Below are 24816 nucleotides of genomic sequence, written 5' to 3'. Positions count from 1 at the left end.
GTTCAGAGAGAGGTCAAAATAACATTAAAACGTTTCATTTTTACCAAAGTCTATAAAAACAGGCACATTTAAATGTTTAAAGTTATCTGAATTCAGTCCAGCACATTCCCGTTCAGGAGTTACATGGCCTGATCACACGATGGCTACCAGAAGCAAGGTAGGACCTGACATTACTGACCACAATCAAACAAATAATCAATCTATTCTGGTCTTCATTAAGTTCTAGAATGTAAGGGATTTTTTTTAAGTTCTTCAGCAACTTAAGATACAGCGTTTTTAAAGATTTCTACGTCTACACAACTCAAAAATGACTCCAAAACACTTGAGTGAGCATGCAAGCACACTAGGTGCCAACACCTTGCAATGTCTGATGTCAAATTCCTCAAGAAACAAGTTGAACAAGTTGAATCAAGAAACAAGCTAAATCACATTCTCCAACAGAGTTTTTTTTTTTACTGTGTGTTATTCAAAGTTGAAGACTGTCCAATAGGAATGCCCCTCAGCTCTTATCCTATTAAAAGGATATGATTTAAGTTATATCCCAGTTATCTAGGAACAGGTTTTCTGTCTCTAATGACAAAACCTGCTTTACTGTATATCCCTCTGCTCTCTAGAACACCATCTTAAAAACAGACTCTGATGTCTGAATTTTTCAAAAAGCGGTGTTTTGCCCGTCCACACAAAAACACTGAAAAGAGATTCTCCACCCTGGAGAGCATTTTGAAAAACTAAAATAGCATGTTCATGCAGATCAAAACACAGAATATCTGAATACGTGTGGACAGGGCCTCAGTCGGTCTGAACGAAGTGATCCATTTTGTTCAAGAGCTGAATAATGAACACCAACACGTTTTCATTTGAGATAAGTAATTCAGATTCAGATTAGATCAGGTCTGAGTGAGGTGGCGGACTTCCTGACAAATCAACACTCAGAATATGGACACTGTGGCACAGAAAGCTACTAATTATGTAAAGGTTAACGTAATAAAGCGAGACGCGAGTAACTGTTCTGTGTGAACCAAGTTACGCCCATGCAGGCACTGTGTTTTAAAAAGCCTATTTATGTGATCGTGAATATTTGACAAACAAATTTGACAAAACTCCTAAATTTAGGGGAATTAAATTCCAGTTGGCAGTCCTAATGTGAATGAAGAGTACATTTCAAATGTGAGTCTGTCTCAGTTGAAATGATGAATTATAGATTGATATAAGTGTTCAGCTACAGCCGTTTTCTACAAGTGGATATTCACTGTGTAACAGACCAGACCCCAATCTTAGTTGTATCCCTTATGTGTACTCCAATCAGGTTCTGTGTCATAGGTTGGGTGTGAACCATTTCTTTTTCTAGAAAGGGTAGGCTAATTATCTGTTTATTCTTAAAATTAGGTTAGTTCTTAGTTTGTGGGGTTTTATTGCCACTAATAGAGCAGGACATAAATGCACATAGCAAGACATCAATACTATATCAGGGCTAAATATGCATTACTTGTATTTGTATTGTATTGTGAGTTAGACAACAGAGAAACACTGAAACATCTAAACTGACTGTCCCTCTCTCTGTGTGGATTAATAACATGCAATTATATTTATACTTGCTTCCTGTATCTCTAAAGAGATTTCGGTTAAGAGGATTGCATTTTAGAGATATTATAGCATCTATGCTGAAGTCAAGCATTTCATTCTCCATTTCTTGCTCATTCATCCACTGATTTGGAAGCCTGCCTGGTGACCCTGATAAACCCAACAATGCTGTTAGTTGCCTCCCTGTATGCAAAGCAGGAAGGAATGAAATGAACAGCGGTTTAAGGTGAGGATTTCTGAAGAGAGTACAGTCAGTTTTGCTTAGTAAAACTCATCCTTTGCAGCTCTAAAGGAGGCTACTATTTGAATTGGAAGAGTATGCCATTGCTGAGCATAATCTCACACCTGCAGGCTGAGAACAGCTAGTTTGTAACAGATTTTGGGAATGCATGATCGTTTCATAGCCCACAGAGTTACACAACACTGTCTTTGAAAAATGGGGTTTACAGTGATGTTATCTCTTTGAAGCATACTGTATTTAAAACTGTAATGTATGCCAATACTTGACAAACAAATAATGGGAAATAGTTTATAGGGTGTGTGCATAATTGTTCAACTCAACTTTTTTATGATACATATTCCATAAGTATTGATGTTACCTATGATCATGAGAAAACCCATTATATACACTAAGGGTGGGGAAAATTCTTGGACATGAACGATTCTGAATTGATTCACACTTGTGAACGTTATATGATAATGCAGATAAACGCAGAAGTTGGAACTCGGAAATACAGACCTGCAGCACAGGGCTGTCTATGGTGCGCACAAGACAGAGACACAAAATGAGAAATCCAACCGGCACCCTCTGCATTAATAGCTAGTGTATGGCTGGCACATTGGCTCAATAAGCAAGCAATGTCAGAGCTTCCACCCAACTGGGAAAGGGCAAAGCGAATTACAAACTTGATCAGTTGTTCAGATCATCCATTGCCACAGAATCTTATGTCTCTCTCCAAACAAGAGCAGAGAAAGAGAGTCGCACGGGTGCAGACATGGTTGAGCTGTAGCAAAACAAACAGCAGACCAAACTCAGTATGGCTGATGCTGCTTACTACATGTGAAATGCTATGCACGAACGCACACACACACACACACACACACACACACAAAACCTAGCCTCTCAGTGAGCGCTCAAGTTGCCCACTTCATCAAAGCGTTGCCCACTGCATCCCCACCATAAAACGTTCCTGTCGCCACATTGTTTCCATTAGTTTTCTATTAATAAACAATATTAGACATCATTTCATTTCACATTTTGCTTCCAAGTAAATATAAAATAAAATAAAAAGCTCTCTGAAGCATGATTGGATCCAATCATGAGGTGCCTAGAGATTCCCAGCCCTAATATTTATTATATACAATCTGTCCTGATGAGAAAGATATTACCCCTAACCAGAGTTTCTAGTTACTGAAAATAACCCCCTTATATTCTGAACCACATATCTCCCAAGGATCTGCTCTCTCCCTCTGATTCTCTTACAGATTTATAAATCAGATTTATACTCTTTACAAAGCTCTGCCATAGGCTCTTGCAGTATTTGCTCAGAGCATCTCTGTTTTCCAGCTCAGTCAGACAGGGGAACACAATCCAGCTCAGCGCGTCAGCCCAGGGTGCAGAGTTAAGCGCATTGTGTTCTACAGACTGCCTCTCTCTTCCTGCTCTTCCAAAGGCATTAACCCTCCCTCCATGCTTCTTATCTTCTCCTCTATGTGCAGGATAATGACGCCTTTCGCCAGTCAGCTATTTTTGGCCCATTGTGTGCTCCACACACCCTCAGGATGGAGATTCAGTGCAGGAGAAATTTTCTAACTGCAAAAAAAGAAACAATGAAAAAAGAAAAGAGAAATGATGTGTGGACTTCATTTTCATAGTTGGTGCTGCGGCAGAGCATGGTGCTAGAAGGAACAACTCTGAAGGTGGTGAGGCAAAAGTAAAACTTGTGATGTCGAGCAGAGCCGAGATGCACCCTGGCCTACCGGAACATGCATTCCTGTAAACACTGTCTAAATACTTTACACTGTGCTTGCTCTTTAAATTAGAACGGGGTAGTGGGATTGGAGTGACACTAGCCATCCTGTAGGGATTTATGCTTCAATTTATTTCAAGTCCCTAAATGAGAGTACAGGATGACCTTTTTTTATAAATAGAAAAATCATTTTAACTGAGACACGCTCACAATGGATTTGACTCGACTCTTCGTTCCCATCGACCATCACATTGACCAAATTGCCAGCTCCACCTAAACTCACAGAAACAGTTGAACGCTCTGGGGCGGTTAACTGCATAATCAGAATGCATGTATTATAGTCACAAGTTACACAAGTAGACACTCAAATCATGAGGTAAGGAGGGATTTTTCCAGTCAACAAGCACTCATGTAATACCAACAGACCCACAAGCAGCAGTTTCAGTCTGGCACTACATACGGTTCAAAAGGTCAAACCAGCAACAACCGTGCTATCAAGGTTTACAACGAATATACATTCTATAACCTTCTATATATTATTCTTCCATATCCGAAAGGACCCAGTATGTAGTATTATGTTATTAACGTTTGAAAGACGGATTTTAATTTTGCCACACTTGTCTATTAACAAGCTATTACCCCAGATAACAGATACCATACATGCTGTGGTAATGTTCTGCAAATTATATATATATATATATATATATATATATATATATATATATATATATATATATATATATATATATATATAAAAATAATAGCAAACAGCAAGACTCCCCCTATCTAACCAGCATGCCCTCAACCTGTCATCAGCGAGTAATCCAGCTTGTCTTTCATAGAAGGAGAACCATGAAGGGAGGAGCCGCTAGCTCGTCTTTGGACTGCTCTTTAGACTTTGAATTGAGTCCCGAGGTCCAGCACAGTTACTCAAAGGCTTATACACACTGTTATAAAGCCTTTGATAAACAGTTTTTGTTTGTTTTTGTTTGTTTGTTTTTTTAAAATACACAGGTCTGCAAACAGGCAAATACAAAGACTGTAGAATCTAAAGGATCACTTCACTTTGAGTTGATAATAGGTCATACCTTACCTCTTCTGATGAAGATACGGCCATAAAAGGAACCCAGAAGACTACTTTTAAAAATACAGTCATGTCGTAAACTGGGAATCCATACCAGAATGATTTACAGAACATAAAACAGCAACAGGATCTCAGGGATTGCACTGCAGCATTCAACACAGAATTACATCTTACTTTCTGTCTAATGCCAAACGTGGGCACCTGAAATCTAAAAAAACCCTAAGAAAAACACAGGAACACAGGGAGTGATTATCAAAGTTAACAGGGGCATACAGAACAACTGTCACTGCCCCTCTACAAATAGCCAGCTAATCTATAAAATACATAAATCTATACATGAGACATTAAATTAAACATTATTATATAAGAACAATTCCTGGATATTTCCTCATGTAGCTTATTATAATGATGCAATGATAAGGAGACAGGAGTGCTGGTTATTGATTAAAGGAAAGTAGACTAAAAGCTCTGTAAACTGCTGATTTAAACTATTTAAGGACACGATAAAAGGCTTTGATGTTACTAAGCACATCAGTCATTTTAAAAAGACAGACTTTTACTGTTGGGATCACGTCCTTCACGTCACTCTCATTTCTTTCATATGTATTTGACTGACATTTACTCTTACAGACACGTGCAAAATACCTTCTGGACCAAAAAAAAAACCCAAAAAAACAAAAACAATACAGAAGTGAAACTCATGGAAATACACATGTCGAAAGGTTTGTAGACACCTGCTCATCCAATGTTTCTTCTGATTGTAACAATACTAACAGACAGTTACTGCAACCTAATGACCAAACTGCTTGTCTAGTTCCTGTAGAGAAGTACTGAAAACAGAATAGGACGCTCTCAAGCAGATAAACATGAACCTGTTATAACGCTAGACATGGGCAAGAGGGGTATAAAGCCTCCCAGCTTTGGTCTGTGGAGCTACACTCTCTAGAGTGATGGAGCACCACTGAGTACACTATATGGATATGCTCATTCATCGTTTCTTCGGAAATCAACAGCGTTTATAAGAAAAGGTTTGTTTTGATTTTGCTGGAGTAGCTGTCTCTACTGTCCAGGCATGACTTCTATTAGATTTTGTGAATTAGTGAAGTCAGGATGTTGGATAATCGCTGCCCCACTTCATCTCCAACTCCCCACTCATCCCAAAAGCATTGGATGAAGCGCCCATCATTCCAGGGAACACAGCTCCACTGCTTCACAGCTCAGTGCTGGGAGACTGTATACCCCTCTAACCAGCACTTGGCATTGGGCCTAGTGACCTTAGGCTCATGTGCAGCTTCTCCGGAGCATCCCATTCTATTACCAATGCTTTTGTAAGGAGCTTACACATGCGGTGTGTGTGCGCGCAACTGGACAACTGGACAGAAGGGAAAACTGCACCACTAATTATAAAGGGTGCTTGAATACCGCTGGACACACTGTGCACTTTAGCTACTCAGTGAACCAAGCGCAGGGAAGCGTTTACTTACCCTTTCCATTTTGCCAGGCCGTGTACCAGGACAGACTGAGAAGAGAGGTGAAGAAGATAACTGCAGTGGCCACAGTACCATTTCTGAGCCTCATCTCAGCCTCATTTCAGCGCTTTGCTCCTCGGCCGTGGCTCCGCCTGCACACGGGCTCCTTTCGCCGAAGGGGAGACACGCACTCTGGGAAGGGAAAGCGAAGGCTTCCTCCTTCCCTCTCTTTCCGCCCCTTCCAACCGTTTTCTCTGGTTATCCCCTCTCCGTTTTCTTGTTATAGTTAACTGAAACCAGTGCTTGAAAGTCCCGAAACTAGCAAGCCGAGCTTCACCGTTTCAGACGCTGCTTTCGAGAGCAAGCCGTGGCTTCATCCTGCCTGGAGAAGTCACAAGTGTCGGTGGGTCCGGGAGTAAACCTCACTGGAGGAGCCTGGAGAGTCCGGTCGGCAGGTCCTCCTTCAACTTCTGTACCGGAGAAGAAAACCAAAATGACTAACACAGCTCGCACAGTTGCGCCTGGCACCAGTCAGTCAGTCAGTCCGTCCGTTAGTAGCAGAATTAAGGCTTTCTGAACAGAGAGGTCCAGCAGGAGCAGCGAGCAGACCGTGCGAGGTGGGTAAGGGGCTAGCTGGCTAAAGGAGCTAGCTAGCTAGCTAACGTCAGCTAGCTAAAGCTAGCTAGTTTGCCCGCTGAGGAGCTCGGTATCCTCTCATCAACACCAGTGGTGGGAAATCCGGCTCCAGAAAGCAGAAATCCACCCCAGCATTTAGCTATAGCTTTAACAACTAGCTTTAGTTACCCCGACTGCAGAAGAGCTGCCAGGCAGTCGGAACAAAAACCTGGGGAGAATTTCTACCTCCCACATTTGGTCACCAGTGATCACAATTTGACCACACTGAGCAGCAAAAACTACAGCAAGTCAAACCGATAGCACCGATATTATAGATCCTAAAATGTAAAGTAATTAGCTAGATAGTTTAATTCCAGTAACTTAGCTATAGCTAGCTTTAACAGGCAAGTACGACCCACAACTCCGCTCGTTTGTCGGTACCTGTCGCAGGAGCCAAATCTGTCACACATAACAGGCATGTGTATCTTACTGTCAGAGCCAAGACACAAGTTAAATGAATAAACTCACTGTTATAATCAGAGAAACCCGAGCACACCGACTCGCGACTCCAGCAAAACAGCGGTTGGCGGTGGTAAATACGTGATTTCTGTGAAACACCGGACTGGCTGCTGTAGACCGTAGTTAGTAATGGTGAGCTCTCAATCAACCTTCTCTCACACACACACACACTCACACACACACAGAGAGACACACACCCAGAGAGACACACCGCCCACCCTCACACGCTATTGGCTGAACTTAATCCACAGACAAATACGTACATACATACAGCGACTGAGCTCCCAAACAGAAAAAACAGCAAATTGAAAACACCATCTCAAGTCTGTGTATTTAACTCTCTCAGGTCCAGCAAACCTCTGCTGCCTCCAGGGCGCCTCGCTTTAAGCCGTATTTCTCGCCTCGTAACTGCGTCCGTTCTTTGTAGACGCCGGATTCACTGTTAACCAGAACAAGACATGTTTTAAATGTTTTCTCCACAGTAACCCACGGTTGAGACTAATGTTGTATTTCAATCTTACAAATTAACAAAACATTTTTCTGCGTTTGTTTGTTTTGTTTTGTTGTTTTTTTCTCAGCAAATGAAAACGTTGTGACTGAATTGCTCCATCTGTAGTTGGACGCTAGAGGGCAGACTGGCTCATTTAATGATTGACCATTAACGCATTAGACAGGAGTTCGCCAGTCTCTTAAACAGCTTGCCTGAAGATATCACTCTTCATATTTCTTCATAAGATATCTCAAGTGTATCACAAGACTTTACTTGTATATTCAATCCTCGTCAAACCAGTATATAAAAAAAAAAAAAAAAAAAAAATATGAACAATATTGATATCAATAATTGAGTTTGCTATAACTGAAGACCCTCCTCTTCCGAGAGTACTTGGGCGAATAGCAGAGTGGTCTCCTTACTTAAGTTTCAGCCTGTTCAAACTAGCGGAGGTTTTTCTTGAGTAAATAGCAAAGCACTTTTGTAAGTCGCTTTGGATAAGAGCGTCTGCTAAATGCATTAAATGTAAATGTACATGTAAATGCAATAATATTTGTAATACTTCTTTTACACAATTCTCCTTCATAAAATGTAAAACAGGTCTATGAAGGGAAGAGTCTAGCTGGTGACCCCTGTCTTGGTATGACAACAAGACAATGATGCCACGTTCAGGTGACGTCATGGCCAACACTGACAACCGATTTATATTTTCCATAACAAGACAGATCAATAATAAATCATTTTATTTTATTGCTTGCTAAATTTCACATTCAAAAATGTAAACATTCGAATAAATCTATTTAAAATATTCAACTTATTTTGATTTTCATTTGTTAATAAAGCTAAATAATACTTGAAAAGTTACTGGTTATTACAGTAAGAAAGCTGTATTTTTTTTAGATATTTGAAAATATATAAAACGTATCTGTTTGGCTGTAGGTTGTATGGCTTTCTATTTGTTTGTTTATTTCTGATGTTTGATGCGTCCTATCATGTTCTGTTCTCTGCAATTAATAAAAAATAGCTGTGTAAATGTGTGGAGAAGAAAACTTGTTTTGTTTATTATTTTATTATTATCTTTTTATTACTTTCATTATTGTGTTTGGTGTGTACCATAGACTAACGTAATAATAATAATAATAAGAAGAAGAAGAAGAAAAAGAAGATTTGAACAATTATTTTTGACTGCCAGTGTAGCAGCAGTCATCACTTTATAGTCAGGAGCAAGGATAAAGTGAGAATGTGCTGAAGTTTGAGTAGATGCTCATATATCCATAAAACACACACACACTTAGTCGTTTACAACTGTTCATAATTTAAGATATGTGAACTTTATTATACAACAGATTTTAAGATGCTGTATTACAAAGCATTTGCATAATGGTCTGATTTGGTTTTTATATTTCATTTGATTTAATATACAATCATCATCAGTTAATCATCTCCCCTCTTCTATAATGCATAGCTTCATATGATCTGTGATCCACAACGTTGCTTAAATAAATCTCAATTTATTATAAATAGATATAAACTCTTGATATTTGAATTACATTTCTACTGAATCAAATGTGGTAAACCTGAGAACATAACCTATAATATAGAAGGAAAGGACTGTTTGTGTGTTACAGGGAGGGATGTAAGGCCCTTTTTATATATACCTATACTTGCATTGACTCTTTCACCCTCCATCTCACTCTGTTTCTTTCTTTCTCTCTTTCGCTCTCACCGGCCCACCCACACAAACACGCATCTTTTGATTGCCAGCCAGCTCAGAATGCCTTCCAGCGCTTCCTGAAACTTAATTATGTAGTGTGTTCTCCTATATGTCACTGACTCTTCAGTCCATCGTCTTGTCACTCCATGCTAGAGATTTTCTCTTTGCCAGCTCCATCCAGGAAGGTTGTTCACTATCACCGATGGACTGGGGAGGTGATGATGAGGATGAAGGTGATGATGACGGTGGGACTGTTTTTTTCGGCCATTTGTCCTCTCTGTCCAGCCTCATGGAAGCAGAAGAAGCTGCTGATTCTGGATAAATTGCAATGTCAAGATAGACTTCCTGACATAAATATATTGACAGATCTTCAAACATGCATTAAAGATGTACATTGATGCTTTGTATGTGTACCTGTGATGTTGCTTGGACTAGACATGGCTCTGAATGCAGCGAGAGGAGCAGGTCGGGACTCTGTTGTAGATTTCTGGTCTTCTACCTATTGATCATATTAAAAAGGATATTCAGGTCATGAACTACATGAACGGTTTTAAATGGAGTTGATATGACAGTGATTACTTGCACTTATGAACAAAGACAGCAAGTCAATAGCGTCACCTTAGTTGTATCAGGTGCTCGGTTCTCCCATCGCTCGGCAAGTAAAGCTTTGCTCCCCAGCCCTCCTGCCCACTGTGTTCTGCCTTCTACTGGTCCTTTCCCTTGGAGCACTGGTGTCCGATTCACTTTGACCAAAGGTGTGGGCACTACATCCCCAACCATCTGAGCCCTGGACTGTAAGAGTACGGAGACTGATTCTTGAGAGGCCTGATGAGATGTTAATTTTGGGCTTGATGACAGTTGAAGGCAAGAGAGTTGAGTTGAGCGCAGGTTAGACTGTGTGGTACCTTGTGATGCTTGAGACTGTGCCTGGCTTAGAGGCTGGGATAACTGCTGTTTAGCAGTATGCACTGTTTGAGGGTTAAACTGGGGGGCAGATATGTATGTTGCTGTTCCCTGTGCTGAATTTGGAAGAGAATGAGTGATTGCTGATTGTCTAGATGCAGGCAGTTGTCCTGCTCTCACACTAAGCTCTGTTTGTGTCTGACTGGTGGATCTCTTTAAGGAGAAATCTGCTGCTCCTGATTGACCTGCAGTTGGTTCAGATGATCTAACGGAAGATTGCATGCCCGAGGGTTGAGCTGTAAATGTTGCCCTCGGCGATGCCGGCATGTCAGATGGTTGAGTAGAAATAGTCTTTAATGGCCCAACAGAGGGTTGTGAAGTTGATGTCTGAGTTTGTGGTGGAGCAGCAGTCATGTTCATTGATCGTGTGGTTGTCTGCAGGCTAGAAAAGTCAGGCAATCTGCTCGTAAACAGCTGCTGCAGGCTCCTGGTCTTTTCTCTGGCCATACTCATCCAAGACAGCTCGGAGGAACTCTCCTGTGGCTGTTTTGCAGCCGTTGGTATAGGGGTATTCTCAACTGAGCAGACTGGTGTAAAGCCTTTAGTGCTCAAGGACACTGGTGCGCTTTCTTCCGAGGCTGAGGACACAGGTGTGCTCTCTTTAGGAAGAGAATGCACAAACTTAGTGCTTTTAACATGTTGAGATGAGTGCTGAGCTGGGGCCCCAACATCTGTAAGTAATATGAGTTAGACACACAGTAAATACAGGGAAAATTGGAAATGCTGTAAGCTAAGGGAAACAGACCCTTCCTGATTCCAACAGCAATGCTGAATGGATAAAAGACTAATAAACACTATATTGTGTTAGGGAAGAGGGTCTTCCCTAACACAGTAAAAGCATAGAAGTTCAGCTGAAATAAACTCTTGACTATCTGCAGTTTGTTTTGTTTGAGTAAGATCCAATAGTGTGATTGTAAACAGTGAGTCAAGCAAAGTTAATAAGTGAGCTGAATGACACAGCTCTGATGGAACCACTGGCTTTACAAATACTGGGACTCAAACCAAAAAAAAAACTGCACAGAAGTCCTGGTAAAAGACATCTCTAGCCTGGAATGGTCGCTTCAAATAATATTTACTTAGTCCCTGAAGTCTAAAATAGAGGAATGAAAAGAACTGATACCTTAAAAAAGAGAAAGAGGAACTCACCATCCAGTCTAATAGGAGCTGTACTCTCCTTGTCTCTGCTGGAGACCTGGGCAGAGATGAGGGCCTCAGTGTTGTGGACTGGAGACTTTTTGGACACTGTGCCAGCCATATTTCCTTTTATAGGGCCCACACTGCTGCCCTTCTGGCCTTCGGCTGCTGGGGTTGTAGACTCCATCAGCCTAGGTGGGTTCAGCGAGCTGACCCCAGCACTGTGCTGCTTCACTCTGAGCTCTGACTGGGCCTTGTCTGTACGGAACTTTAGAGAAAGATTTGTGGTGCGCAACTTCACGCCAAATGCATTCCTTTCTTCTTCCTCTTTCTCCTCCTCGTTAGCGTCATTTCCTTTCAGGTCTTCACTTGCCTCGTCGGCCTCCTCGATTCCCTCCTGAACCTCCTCCTCTGTAGCCTCTACCCCTGTCTCCTGTGATTCGCTTGCTTGACTGTCTCCTCGTTCTCGGCCAGCAGAAATGCTTGCCGTTGGATCTCTTGGCCTGGTTACTGCCAGAGTGCCAGCAGCTCTCGTTTCATTGGCCTGGTATTCTGTGAAGGACAACGGGTCTTTCCTTATGGGTCTTGCCTGTACACTCTCAAGCTGCTCTTGAGCTGGCTCTCTCTTTGCCCCTGTTGGAGCCATCACTCCAGTAAAACTTCCAGTTCTGTGCCTCTCGTGACTTTTGTCAGAGGAGACAGAAAAACGGAAAGATCCAGACACAGGCTTTTGATGATCTGCAGACCTCTTCTGTAGTTGGTCCCCCTGTTCCGGCAGAGGTGCTGAGGAGATCTGTTGTAGATTCCTGGCCACTACCTTGTCATCTAAGGGAGATGTATTTCTTCGCAGTGATAGTGGTCTTAGAGCCACTCCACCAGCTGACGCCTGTGGGAAGAGGCCTCTAGCATGATCTTCATTCATTATATCCTTGATTAATGTGTCTCTCTTGTCATGATATGGTATGGTATTAGATCTTTTTTCAACCTGAGGCTGATTCTGCTCAAAACCCACAGAACTGACACGTGCTGTTGAGTTTGAAGAGGTTACAGTTGACACAGTACTGTCTTGGGCACTCTTTAGTGTAGAGCTATATGGTGTCTCTCTCAGCTCTCCACTCCATGTCTTAGGGACTGGCACAGCTGAGTAAGGAGCCTGCTTCGGTACTAGAGCTGCAGTGGCAGCCTCAGGCTTCTGGCTGGATACTGCTTCCCTGGCTGGTGTCTGCTGCTTCAGGACATGGTGCTGGAACAAAGTGTTAGTGCCTGAGCTACTTGCTTCAGGCTGATTTTTAGCACGGGTGGCATTGCCATCTCCAGCACCCACCAGAGACTTTAGGGGTGAAACAGAAAGAGGGCTTTTGATTGGAAGAGTACTGAGCACCTCCCCTGGCCTAATAATCTGTGAGGAGTAGGAACGGACACGGGTCATTTCCTTGGTAACAGCAGCCCCTTCCTCTTCCTCACTCTCTGTAAGAGGCCGTTCCAAGTTGTTCATACTCTCTGAGCGAGGTCTGCATCCAACCTGTTCAGTGAGAAGATTATAAGGGAGCTTATTAAACCATTGCATTTTAAAAGAACACTATGCAGGTTATAATCTCAACAAATGAAATATTTGAACCAGTGAACTAAATTAATGGCTTGTTTCTACATACAGTCATTAGGAACATTAACAGACTTACTGAGGTGGGCAGTCTTCTGTTCTTAGTACTGGCTCGCTGATTCCGTGGTTTAATGGACATTCGGTGCCGAGCAGCGGAATTGTCCAGGCAGGGGACAAACTGGGGCAGGGTGTTAAAGTCCAACCCAGGGGCAGGCACAGAGGGAGATACAAGAGCTGGAGTGGGGCTGACGGGCTGAGGTGAAACCGGCTGGGATGAAGGCTGCATAGGGGACTGGATTACAAAAATAAAACATATACAAAAGATTTGGATGGTTAAGATTCCTGACTAGAGCTTTGTGAGACAATGTACAGTAGGAGCAGAGACACAATGTTTGTGTGTGGGCCCCCTTCTAATCAGATACTTAATGAGGTGGAGGTGGGTTCATTTGTCTAAACTGATTGAAGAATGAAGATAAATAAGTGTTCGTACTGTTAGATAAGAATATTTATGTTTCCACAGTTCCAGACCTAACCTCCTTGCTTACAAAAGCTGGACTGTACTCATTACTATAAAGCTCAAGGAACAGTGATACCATAGATTGTGACTGCGATATGAGAAGTAAATTTGCTCAGACTTGAGTGTACCTGCACTGCCTGCACCCATTAAGTGTGTAGGACCAGAAGATATACAATGCTGTCAGAAGAATAAGAGAAATGAGACAAAAGAGAAAAATTTGCTGGTACCTGCTCTTCTTCTTCACTTCCTGTTTCACCTAAACTCAATGAGCTGTGGTTCCTGAGAGGAATGAGAAACTACAAGGGTAATGGGAGGAGGATTCAGTCACATAAACTATGGGATGACAGTAACATATAGTAACACATTTGTGAAGATGCAAGTGATGAAGACACAGAGGAACACACAGTACAGTACCCAGATGCCACTACACTACACTAAGACTTGACATGATATGACAGGTGATCAGGGAAAATTATGGGGCTCTATTTAATGGTCTTAAAAGGAGTGCATTCTGTGTAGGCAATTATAAAAGCTCCGTAAGTCACCTTGTATGGCATGTTCTTGGGTAAACCCAAAATTTCAGGAGGGCTGTGAGGAAGTCCATCATCTTCCGAGCTTCCTCCAGGATCTTCAGTGCGTTTAATGTGCAGCACCAGAGGGGGTGGACCTAGATGCATGTTCTGCTGCTGCAGCTTCATCTAATCAAACATAATGTTGTTAATATTTTAATATCTTGTTTTTATTTTAGTATTTTTATTAGAATTAGTCCTTAGGTTTTCAAAGCTATGATTGACATTGGCATGCAAAAGTTTGGGCACCCCCGGGGAAAATATCTGCCACTGTAAATTGTCCATGGTTACTGATTATTGGGTCAGAGTCTTTATAAAGTTCTGAAATTTGCATCACCCTTTTTTTCCTATTGATGTTTGTAAACAAGCTACTACCCAAAAAAGCTTGGTAAATGTTATGAGAGTGCAAAACCCATGGGTGCCCAAACTTTTGAATGGTGCCGCTTTCCTTTTTCGCACATACAAAACAAATTTATTACACTTATTTTGACTAACACATTTAACTTTATACCTTTTGGAGATTAGTTTATCTTCTATTCACTTAACTAATCCGTTACTATTTCAGTAACTGAAATTCTGCGAGCATTGTATGTCACTGTAGACTTAACGAGAGAAACCAAGGTCAGAGTGTATGACGGCACTGACCTGCAATGCTCTGATTTTTCCATGAATGTTCTCCTGAGAAAGAACCCTTGGTGGCTCAGGGTCAGACTGACACTCATCTGCCAGAAAAATACTGTCATGTGATAACGCCCTGGATCCCAGCATGCTTTGGGAACAGCTGAGGGGAAGAAATTATAATGGGTCAAAAATGATACATAGTCAAAACTAAATTCTAATAGACCACATTTTATACCAATAACATTTCTTTACATTTTTCTTTCATTAAAAACTTTTAAAACACAAAATAACAAAAAAATGATGTGAAACATGAACATAGTGGGAACAGAGAAACAGCGTTACTTACTGAAAGTCATCTTCTAGGTTCCAAATGCCTTCCATGATATCACTGGCTGACTGACTCTGCTTCATCACTCCTTCATTTCCTTTCCTCTTCATCTTCCCAAACAGCCTCGACTTCAGAATCTGCAGCTTAGGCTTTTTCTTTCCTGAAGATCCAGACAGTTTAGTTACACCAAAAGACCAGAAACGCCTTACATATACATAGTGATCAAATGTATTATGAAAAGATACAGATTATGTAAGATTACAGTTATGTTTTTAAATGACAAATAACTCTATATATCTATAAATATGCCCAGTGTTTGAACTGTGGGCTATATCACCAGTACAGTCTGTCTGAGAAAACTGCTTGTATGCTGGTAAGAAAGGTAAATCAAAACTCCCATTAGACTCCAAAGTTTGGAGAAGAAAAAGTAACAGCATTTCATGAAAAGCACAAATATGAAGCATGGGAGGAGTTGTGTTGCTGCCAGTAATATTGGCAGTATTGCACATGTGGAAGGAAGAATGGATTCCACAAAATAGCAGCAAAACCTAGATGCTAATGTCAAACCAACCTTTTAAAGGCTGAAGCTGAAAAAAGACTGGCTTATGCAACAAGATACTTTATAATCCATCATGTTACATGAAGAGACAGAGGAGCTTTTGAAATGGCCCTCACAGTCCCCTGACCTAGCCATCATTAAAAAATGTGGGGATAGACCTTATACAGGCTGTGCATCCATGGTGACCCAAGATTATCTCAGAACAAAAGGCCTTCTGAAAGGAAAAGTGGGAAAAAATCCAACTACGTCACACTGATGATTTACATTTTTTTGTGCTATGAAAGAAAAAGTAACCCACAGGAAAATTCTATGTTCTATGTATATCTATGTTGATCTTTGCTGTCTTTTCTGCTCATTCATGATTCCCCTGTTTATATCCTTCCATCTTGTTGCTGGCCATCCTTTGGCCAAAACAATAATGCTTGGTACAGAGAGGTAAAAGGAGGACTTTAAATTTTAACTGTTCCAAGCATTCTTGTTTTTTCCAGTAAACAGGTATTGATATAGTTGTTAGATGTACAGCTATTAAGTTGAATAAAAATCAAAACTAAAAAGATTGAATGAAATGGTTCATATTGAGACTCCTGTATTTAGTAAACAAGGAGAGACTTTACTGAGATCTGTACTAAGACTCAAGAGGAGACACATTTGAGCAATAGGAGACCCATGCTAAAGTCAAGTCTGTTGTATTTACATCTGATTTCATTGTTGTCGAGGAGAAACTAGACAATCCTTTTGAATTTTTCTTTCCTGGGGACCTGTGAATTAGAAAATGCCATTGTGCTTTCTTTGATAAGCTTAAAGTCTATGTTTACTACTTCTAAGTAAAAAAAAAAGACTGTGTCATTAATGCAACTTTATAATTATACATACTCTTGTATTTCTTTTTACTCTGATTATGTTTTTAGAACTACGGATATACAGTTACAGACACTGACCTCAGTCTACCAGTACTGACATTTACCAGTGCTTTTCTTGTTCTAATATCAGTTGCACTATAACATTTTCAGCTAGCACAGACATTTCAAATGAAATATCAGTGTAAATATCACTGTTGTGTTTTGATGGCAAACTGATGCAATTTAATGATCCAAAATAAAAATGAAGATACATTCATTACTTACTAAATGGATTTTATTAGACATAATACTGAGCAGATCAGGAAACATTCCAGGGACGTTCTGACCTGTTAAGTCTTCACTGTTCCCTCCCTCCTGGTCCCCTGTGGCCTCCATAGCACTTTTCTTCACAGCTGACAAAATTAAAAAAGGACAAAATTAGAGAACAGAGTACGGAAAGATGTGAGACACAGACAGGGGATGAAGACCAAGAGAATAAGAAAACCACAGACACAGAAGTCGACAAGTCTGTGCTGTTAAAGGCTTATGGCTCTCAGGCTGTCTGATAAGACATAGCCAAACTTTCCCATGAGCAAACAGAGCTCAAAGGTTCTTTCTCAGTGTTATTTCCATCTTCTATCTAGGCCAGAATGTTAAGACTGTGCTGCTTACTTTTTCTATTATTTTTACCAAGCATTCTGAACGCTTTCAAAGATTTCTCAGTTTAGAGGCGTAAAGCGCTCTAAACATCTATCATTTTGTATTAACATTAATACTTTATCACATATGATACATGTGTGAACATGTGATCAATGCATACAGAAACTCGCTAATACAAAATCCTATGAATTTGTCGTCTCTATCTTCGTCCATCAAAGACCTGCCCACTGACAGCTGGACTTTCTTATCACCAACCACACCTTGACAACAGCAGAGTGTGGTGGTAGAGAACAGCATGCAAAGTCCAACAGGCCTGAACTGCTCTGTTTTCACATGCAAAGAGTGCATGTGGTTACAGTGTGGTTAACCTGTCTAAGCTCTGCCGTAAGAATGTAAAATTGGTCCCTCTTCTGAACTATGTTTCATATTTCTACCAGTGTAATATGGCATACACCAGCTCTATTACTTCACAGAAATGGGTCAGCCCTCCAAGAGCTACATTTGAAGGGGACTCTTGTGCAATGTGACCTTATGTTTGTGTACATGAACATTTGCTTGTGTGTGTGTGTGTGTATGTGTGTGCCTATGCAAAATGTGCTGTGGGGATACAAGGTGCTGTGAGGAAAATCTGATGTGAGGATCAGACCAGCAGATTGCTGACATGGGCCTTTTACCCCACGGACAGTAGCATGCAAATCTAAACGGGCCAAGTGGAACTGCCGCTTTACTATCCAAAAAATCTTTGACTGGACTTTAATTTCATTGTGGACAAAGAGGTTCTTTAAAAATGTATGCATTGAATATGGCATGTACAGACATACAGGCATGTCACAAAAGACAAACCTGAACAAAGGAGTGGAGGACCATCAAATTAAACTTATGAATCTACTGCATTAAACAATAAATCAATTTACCACATTTACCAGCCTCTGCACTGTTGAAAATAAAGGTGCTTCAAATGGTTCTTTAAGCAATGCCATGGAAGAACCAATTTTTGGTTCCACAAAGAATCCTGTTTGTAATAGAGAGGTTTAGAAATTTTAAAGGACCATCAATTGATATAAAGTGTCTTTATCAATTTAAAGGTCCGAACATGGTTCTTTGAAGCACCTTTATTTTTACAAGAAAACTGGTCAAGGGCGTTAGCATCTCGGCTGTTCTAGAGCTGCCAGAGTAAAGGTGTACTGAGATTAGACTTCTTGCACATTGAGTGTCTCCCAATCGCATAACAGTGGTGCCCCATGGCCCATTGATGCCAAAAAGGAATGATCATTCAGGTAAGTGGTATGGAGCAATCAACGCATCACCTCTATGATAAACACCTTCTATCACCTAATGCAGTCCATGCCACAAAGTCCCACAAGGTCATTCCCACTGTTAGGTAGATGGTCATAATATTCTGATGTGGCTCTGTAGATCTGTAGCCTTAATGAAGATTTTCATGTTCAGCAGTGCACACGGTTCAAGATGAAATGACACCAAGAAATTGCACTCACTCTGAGAGCACACATGTAACTTCACACTAAACTCAGACCAGTGAACTTCAACATGTAAGAATCAGTTTGTGTAAAAGTCAAAACAGGTTCCATAAAGCACTGAAAAAGGGTTCCTTGCCTTGTTATGTAACAAACCATATACAATATTTTTCCATCATAGAGAAGAATCGGGTCGGATCTAGGCATGTTGTATTTGGATCGAGTATCGACTCTTTTCAGCATGATCTGGTTCCAATTCTTAGCTGACTCAGAGCGCATTCTACAGTCCTCTAGGCGCCATTACTGGACATCATGCGCATCCCGCAGCAGTGAGGAGTGCTCTCGAAGGGTTACAGAACTGTTTATAGTCCTCAGTGTAGAACGACACAATATGCACAAGTATTGGGACATCTACAGGAGCTTTTATGATATCCCATTCTAAACCATATTTACTGTATTGTTCTGATTCCATATTTTTTAACATTTATGTTTGCACTTTATGTATCTGTTCTGTATTGGTTCTTTTCCATGTTGTACCATAGTCCTGGAGGAATGACAATAAAAGCCTCTTGACTTGTCTTGACTTAAATAATCCAAAAGTATTAATATGGAGTTGGTCCTCCTTTGCAGCTCTAACAGCAGGTTTGGAGCTCTGCAGTTATTGAATCAGCAGAGCATTGGTGACTTTTATGCACTATGCGGCGACCTCAGCACTCACAGTTGATGGTGAAATATCTAGGAGGGGGAAAAAAATCACCAACTGACTTGATTTTACACACCTGTGGCAATGGGACTTTGGAATTCTGGACTTCTGGAAAGACTGGAATTCTATGAGTCACAATGTGTCCCAATACTTTTTTTTCCATATAGTGTATTTTACAGTGGAACATAAAAGCATGACATAATATCTGAAACTATACAAAACAATTGCTGAAATGATCTGTCTTGCCAGCGGAAGTACCATGTGCCCTTTTCAGTTTTAAAGCAGCACTGAAGAGCGCTTTCAGAACTGAGAGGACGAGGCTAACGCAAACATGCTATAGAAAAACATATTATAATCGTATAAAGTGTTGCTCACTCAAATGTTGTAAAGAGAGCGGGACATAGAAGGGGAAATGCCAAACCATACTCCAGGACTGAGAACCACCATTTACTTACCTTGCCCAAGGAAGTCGGTCTCTCTCTCCTCACTCTGCCTCTTTCACTTGGTTGGTTGATTTTTCCCTTTCAAACCCGTTTCGTCACTGAAGCATCGTCTTTATTGTAGAACACTGCTGAGACATGGAGTGAGTGGAGGACGGGAGAAAAGTGAGGAAATTAAGCATGCCAGGCAACTGGGTAAAAGTCAAAAAGTAGAATTTCAGCACTGTTGTCAATGTTTTGACAGTTGCGTCCTGGGTGCCATACATACACACTCACACACTCGCCCACTCGATTACAATATTGACACACACTGGCCAGCATGCCTAAGCTTCTTACGAAACACTAAACTGATTTGGAGCACAGGAATGAACACAGAGGCTGAAGTGTGCTGGCTGGGCCACGGCATCGGCATCAGCCACTGCATCATTCATGCCAAAGACCCCACACACAGCACTCAGCTTCTTAGACTAGGACACACAGGAACACATTCAGAAAGCAACGTTAGTGTCTGTGGAGCAGGCGAGGGAAATTAGCACTGGCACTTGGAAAGTGGAAAGTGTCAATCAGCAGGAACACAAAGACTTACTTAATGTTATAATCTTTTGGCTACGTTTAGCTTCGCCCCAGTTCTGCTTCATTGGTCTTGTGTTTGTGATTACTTGGATTTTGCCTAAATGAATGTAACTCCTGATGGAAGCCTAATGAAAATGAAGGTGACGGAATGGGGGAAAGTGTTATGTAGTTTTACTGTCAGTCATCAGGGCATTTTCTGTTTTTGTATGCAAAATGTCTGTCAGCTATCGCTCAGTTTTGATAAAGGTTCCACATTTATGTAAAGCGCCTTAGCTCACTGGGTCAATATCTAAACTTGCTTTGTGACTTCCTGTAATTTCCAACTAGCAGTGACATTACAAGCAGTATTATGTTAGCGTGAGAACAGAGTTTCCCCTCCTAGTGTGTGAGCTAGGTTATCCTACATGAACAATCTCATATCCCGAAGAATTCTCCAACTTCTACTTTACTACAGATGTGTAACCTACAATTTGCAGGGAAAGGACAACAACACTGAAATAAAAAAATAGACATTAATGACAGACTACTTAAAGCAACAGTGTGTAGCATATTTACCTCAAAATATCAGCTTCAAAATGATTGTGATGCTCCACTGACTTTTAAAAAGGAGAATAGATGCTCTATCATTGCTACTCCGGGCTCAACGTGCTGCTAACTGCACTATGTAACTCATAAGAAGTGGGCAGAACAGCGCTTGTGAGGACTGCGTGATGCTGGATAACCCGTGTCATATTTGTGTAAACTTTCTGTAATATTACTCTACATCGTCAGTCCATATGCTTCTTTCACTTTTAAATAACGGTTCTGTATTTCAGTTATCTCAGTTTGTAAAAAGCGCATGAGAAGCCTGCCCATTAGGGATGGCTCAGGAGTCAAAAATACCAATTCTCACATAAAGCTGCTTTAACTACTTCCACCTATTCCTGAGTTAGGTAGAGATTTTTCAGAAACTGCTAGGTAATTCAGTTATAGAGATTATTTCAGGTCTGGGTGTTCCAAAAGCACCTTGCAGTACAGTGAGCGTCACACTGGACACTCCACCAGTTAAGAGGATCTGAACCCTACAATGATTTTGGGAAACTGGATCCATGGTTGGGAAACTGGTTTGATGTGAAAAGGTGCATTTTACAGAAACGTTCTGATTTAGATTTCTTTACAATGGTGAAAGTAACCAGTGTCACAACGTGTATTACATAAATGTAGCCATTTTATTATCCATAATTCAACCAAGACTGGTATGTTCTGTAAATGACTGTCAAAAAGGTGGTAAATCTGGTAAATTCTTAATGCAAAACCATTATAAAAGCATGTCTCTGGCATCTGGCAACATATATGTGCCATTTGACGGTCAGCTTTTAAAGGCATTAAATGGTGAGATGAGAGCAACACATCTGGGTACTTTGCCATTCCATGATGCCCCACCACAGGATGGAAGCTGCTCCTCTACGTGCACCTTTATCCTTTATCCTTTTATCCTTTATCCTTTAATTGGACTGGTGTTAAAAACAAATTTCTTACATCTTTGACAATTTAATAGCAGAACATTTGAATACTACCACTTTATAACTACCACGTTGTGAGCCCACAGCCTACGGCAAGTCAGGCAAATAAATATGTCATGTCATATCTGACAAACAATCAGTGCTCAGGGCTTGATGAGTGTCCTGTGAGTCTCTATCAAAGTGGATGAAGTGGCCCCATCAAATTCATTTTACATTTTACATAATCCACGGCAATGTGATTCCCAATAGCTTTATTATCACTGCAGCATTATTTTTGCAGCATTTAGAAAGACTTTAAATCTGGATGGCTTGGTACTTGGTTTTGTTTTATTAAAACAGTGAGCCAGCTGTCAGCTAACCCTTTTGTTACAGGCTTACACTGAATTAGGATTTCCTTGGACTTTCACTATGGTTGCTTCCCAATTCCGCACTACACACTAATACTAAATGGTGTATACTATATGCTAATCTTAATGCAGGTTTGGCAGGTCAGTACACAAAATATTCACATACTAACCTGCTTCTACTAACAGCAAGTGATGAAGCATTGCTATGGCAACAGACATAAATCATTGCAAGTTATCCAGCCGCACTTGCATCATTAACCATTTTTTCTAATAACTGTTCCAGATGTGAGAAGCTCCTCCCTCTCGTTTTGCATTGCATTATGGGGTATAATAGTGTCCATTATTACAGTATGGAGTATGGATCTTTGATATTTGAGTACACTTAACTTTGAAACTTCAATCGATACTAAAACTAGTTGTCTTGACTTATTTGACGTGTTTGTAATTAGTATGCAATTAGGACACACCCTGTGTTCTTTGTTCTGTCCTGTCAATGCAGCATCAAGCGTTTACATCTGTCAACCTGATCACTGACTTTAACATCATTCATTTACCTATGATAAGTGTTTGCCACAGATGTACACATATTGACCAGCCAGGACCCCTAGTTTTGTTTTTTTTTTACAGTAATTTATGGATAATGAAGGACACTGCAGAAAATACCTTTACCATAATACTTGCAGGTAGACTGAAGCCACTGAAGCCACCATTTTGCTGTCCTTCACTGTTTGTGGAAGTAAAGAAAATTGTGCACTGTTTGTTTTTTATTGTTATTGCTTGATATGAAAAATTCTGCACAGTCTTTAGGTACGGTACCACTAGTTTCACTAGTTCCCCCAAAAAGACTGAATGTCCTTTAGACGGCAGGGAGGTTTAGCTCCACCCACTCACACTGAGGTTATAAGCAATGTTCCAGCCGGGTCTGCGTTTTAAATGAAGCACCATACAGAGCAGCCAATCAGAATAAAGGACAGGATCGGTAATAAGCACAGCAGAAAACACCATAAAGAAAGCACCAGCCTAATTCAGAGGCACAGAGAGATGTTGAAAAATGAAAGATATACAACTGCACTGCATTCTGGACGAAGTAAAATAGACAGACCAACAGTTCATCCATTAGCTCTGCATGAACCCTCTCACAAATAAAACACCATTCACTTACTCATTCCTTCATCTCCGTCTCCTATTATCTGGCCCCGGATGGAACATTTCATATCCAGCACGGCACAAAGCACAGAGCAGCTTTGCCCCAGATACACAGCACAAATCTGTGCCAGGATCAGGAGTTGTCCGCAAATCCCCCTCCTTTCCTCCTCCTACTGGACAAAAAGTCAACACGACATCTGGGTGACTTTCAGCTACCCTACATTATGTGTCTGGGCTTCAAGTCTAATCCAATCTGCCATTTTACTACATCTCACCCTGATGCTGGAGACTAATGACAGCTCCCCACCAGCAATGATCTATTCTAATCTGCTCAGTTCATAAGGAGCCATCCTCCTCATTATTAACACACACACACACACACACACACACACTTGATCTTAAGTAGGCTACTCTGCTGACACATAGTTAGTGTGATCAGACTGGCTGCTGGTCTGAATTTGGAAGTAAATATTAATCACTAGCATTTCTATCCCAATCTGGATTGTGTTAGAGAAGGACATCTGTTATGGGCTACATTTGAACTCACACAGCTCTTCATCTTGGTTAATAACGACCATTAAAAGGGTAATTATAGGACTCATGTCTTGGAATTATAGGACTCGTGTCATTAGGTTTTAGCAGTCAACAATCTTTACAGTGTCTGTCTCTTGGCTGGAAGAGGAGTCATTTGGAGAGACGCTCCATTTTCATGTGTTTTCTCTGGAGAAGCGCATATCGAGATTAAGGGCGATTATAGATAGATGTAATCCTCTCCCGCAGAGCAAACAGGCGGTTATTTCTCTGAAACGAGCGTTTTCTAGCAGAGGGAGAACAGGAGAAGCGGCAGCGCCTTTCACTACACCTTGGACTCCTTTCAAACCGAGGCTGCTCTAATTTTATTTAAAGGAAAATAGCACAGAAAGTAGGCTCACCTATTTCATACCGTCGCTGTTAGTTGGTGACTTTTGGCTCCAGCCTTCTGACTGCAACTAGCTACATCTGCTGGTTGGTTCAGCCCAAAAAGTTACAATTACTCCTAACGTCCAAATTAAACACTGAGATTTTTTAAGTAATTAAACTAACCTGCAGCTTTTGCAAACGACGGTACATTTTAAGAAGAAGAGCCTCATCAGAACCCATCAGAAATACTAAACACGCAGTCTGAAGCCGTGGCTGAAGCCCGTTAATGCTACTCACCTATAACGACTCCGAACGCACTCGGACCTCAGGCCAGTGCTTCTACGTCACTGGTTCAAAGTCGCCCTCTCCGCGCCTTGGCACTACTTTATCTTTGGCACCGCGAGCTTTGCCAGGTGCTGAGAGGCGGCCAGTAAGAGCAAACCGCTGCTTTCCTCCCCACACGGTGTGCTGACGTTTCTACCACCTCCTCCCCTTAAG

General features: G+C 41.1%; 2 protein-coding genes across 6 annotated transcripts in view; both read right to left on the bottom strand.

Moving 5' to 3' along the window:
* Positions 1-7388, bottom strand: part of mgat4a (alpha-1,3-mannosyl-glycoprotein 4-beta-N-acetylglucosaminyltransferase A) — a 34704-nt gene extending 27316 nt beyond the window's left edge. Inside the window, exons 1-2 of the mRNA XM_072686069.1 lie at positions 7248-7388; positions 6120-6574 (exon numbers count right to left, since the gene is read on the bottom strand). Of these exons, the coding sequence (XP_072542170.1) occupies positions 6120-6213 (94 nt within the window). The 5' untranslated portion in view covers positions 6214-6574; positions 7248-7388. The remainder of the gene's footprint in view (positions 1-6119; positions 6575-7247) is intronic.
* A 1648-nt stretch (positions 7389-9036) lies between these two features.
* On the bottom strand, positions 9037-24803 carry cracdla (cracd like a). 5 transcript variants are annotated; one of them, XM_072686062.1, is made up of 13 exons: positions 24351-24382; positions 23435-23588; positions 19866-19978; positions 16920-16985; positions 15193-15334; positions 14871-15006; positions 14202-14354; positions 13884-13952; positions 13219-13431; positions 11552-13061; positions 10061-11076; positions 9857-9941; positions 9037-9756 (listed from the first exon to the last, which is right to left on the bottom strand). In XM_072686062.1, exons 4-13 carry the CDS (start codon positions 16966-16968, stop codon positions 9566-9568), a joined length of 3564 nt encoding a protein of 1187 aa, XP_072542163.1. In that variant the 5' UTR covers positions 16969-16985; positions 19866-19978; positions 23435-23588; positions 24351-24382; the 3' UTR covers positions 9037-9565. The 5 variants fall into 5 exon arrangements, with proteins under 5 accessions (XP_072542163.1, XP_072542166.1, XP_072542165.1 ...); XM_072686065.1 differs by lacking the exons at positions 23435-23588; positions 24351-24382 and adding an exon at positions 24616-24803; XM_072686064.1 differs by lacking the exon at positions 24351-24382 and having other exon boundaries at positions 19866-19981; positions 23435-23767.
* Between the last annotated feature and the right edge of the window lie 13 nt (positions 24804-24816).

The sequence above is a fragment of the Salminus brasiliensis genome, chromosome 8 (genome assembly GCF_030463535.1).
Source record: "Salminus brasiliensis chromosome 8, fSalBra1.hap2, whole genome shotgun sequence".
Taxonomy (NCBI): domain Eukaryota; kingdom Metazoa; phylum Chordata; class Actinopteri; order Characiformes; family Bryconidae; genus Salminus; species Salminus brasiliensis.
This window is presented reverse-complemented; position numbering and strand designations above follow the sequence as displayed.

Excerpts from the sequence above, each read along its gene's own strand:
- cracdla (XM_072686065.1), bottom strand. The coding sequence starts at position 16,968 with ATGGAGGCCACAGGGGACCAGGAGGGAGGGAACAGTGAAGACTTAACA. Across the intron at positions 13,432-13,883 it reads GAAGTGAAGAAGAAGAGCAG|TCCCCTATGCAGCCTTCATC; the intron begins GTACCAGCAAAT and ends TTTGTAATCCAG. Across the intron at positions 13,062-13,218 it reads ACAGAAGACTGCCCACCTCA|GTTGGATGCAGACCTCGCTC; the intron begins GTAAGTCTGTTA and ends CTCACTGAACAG.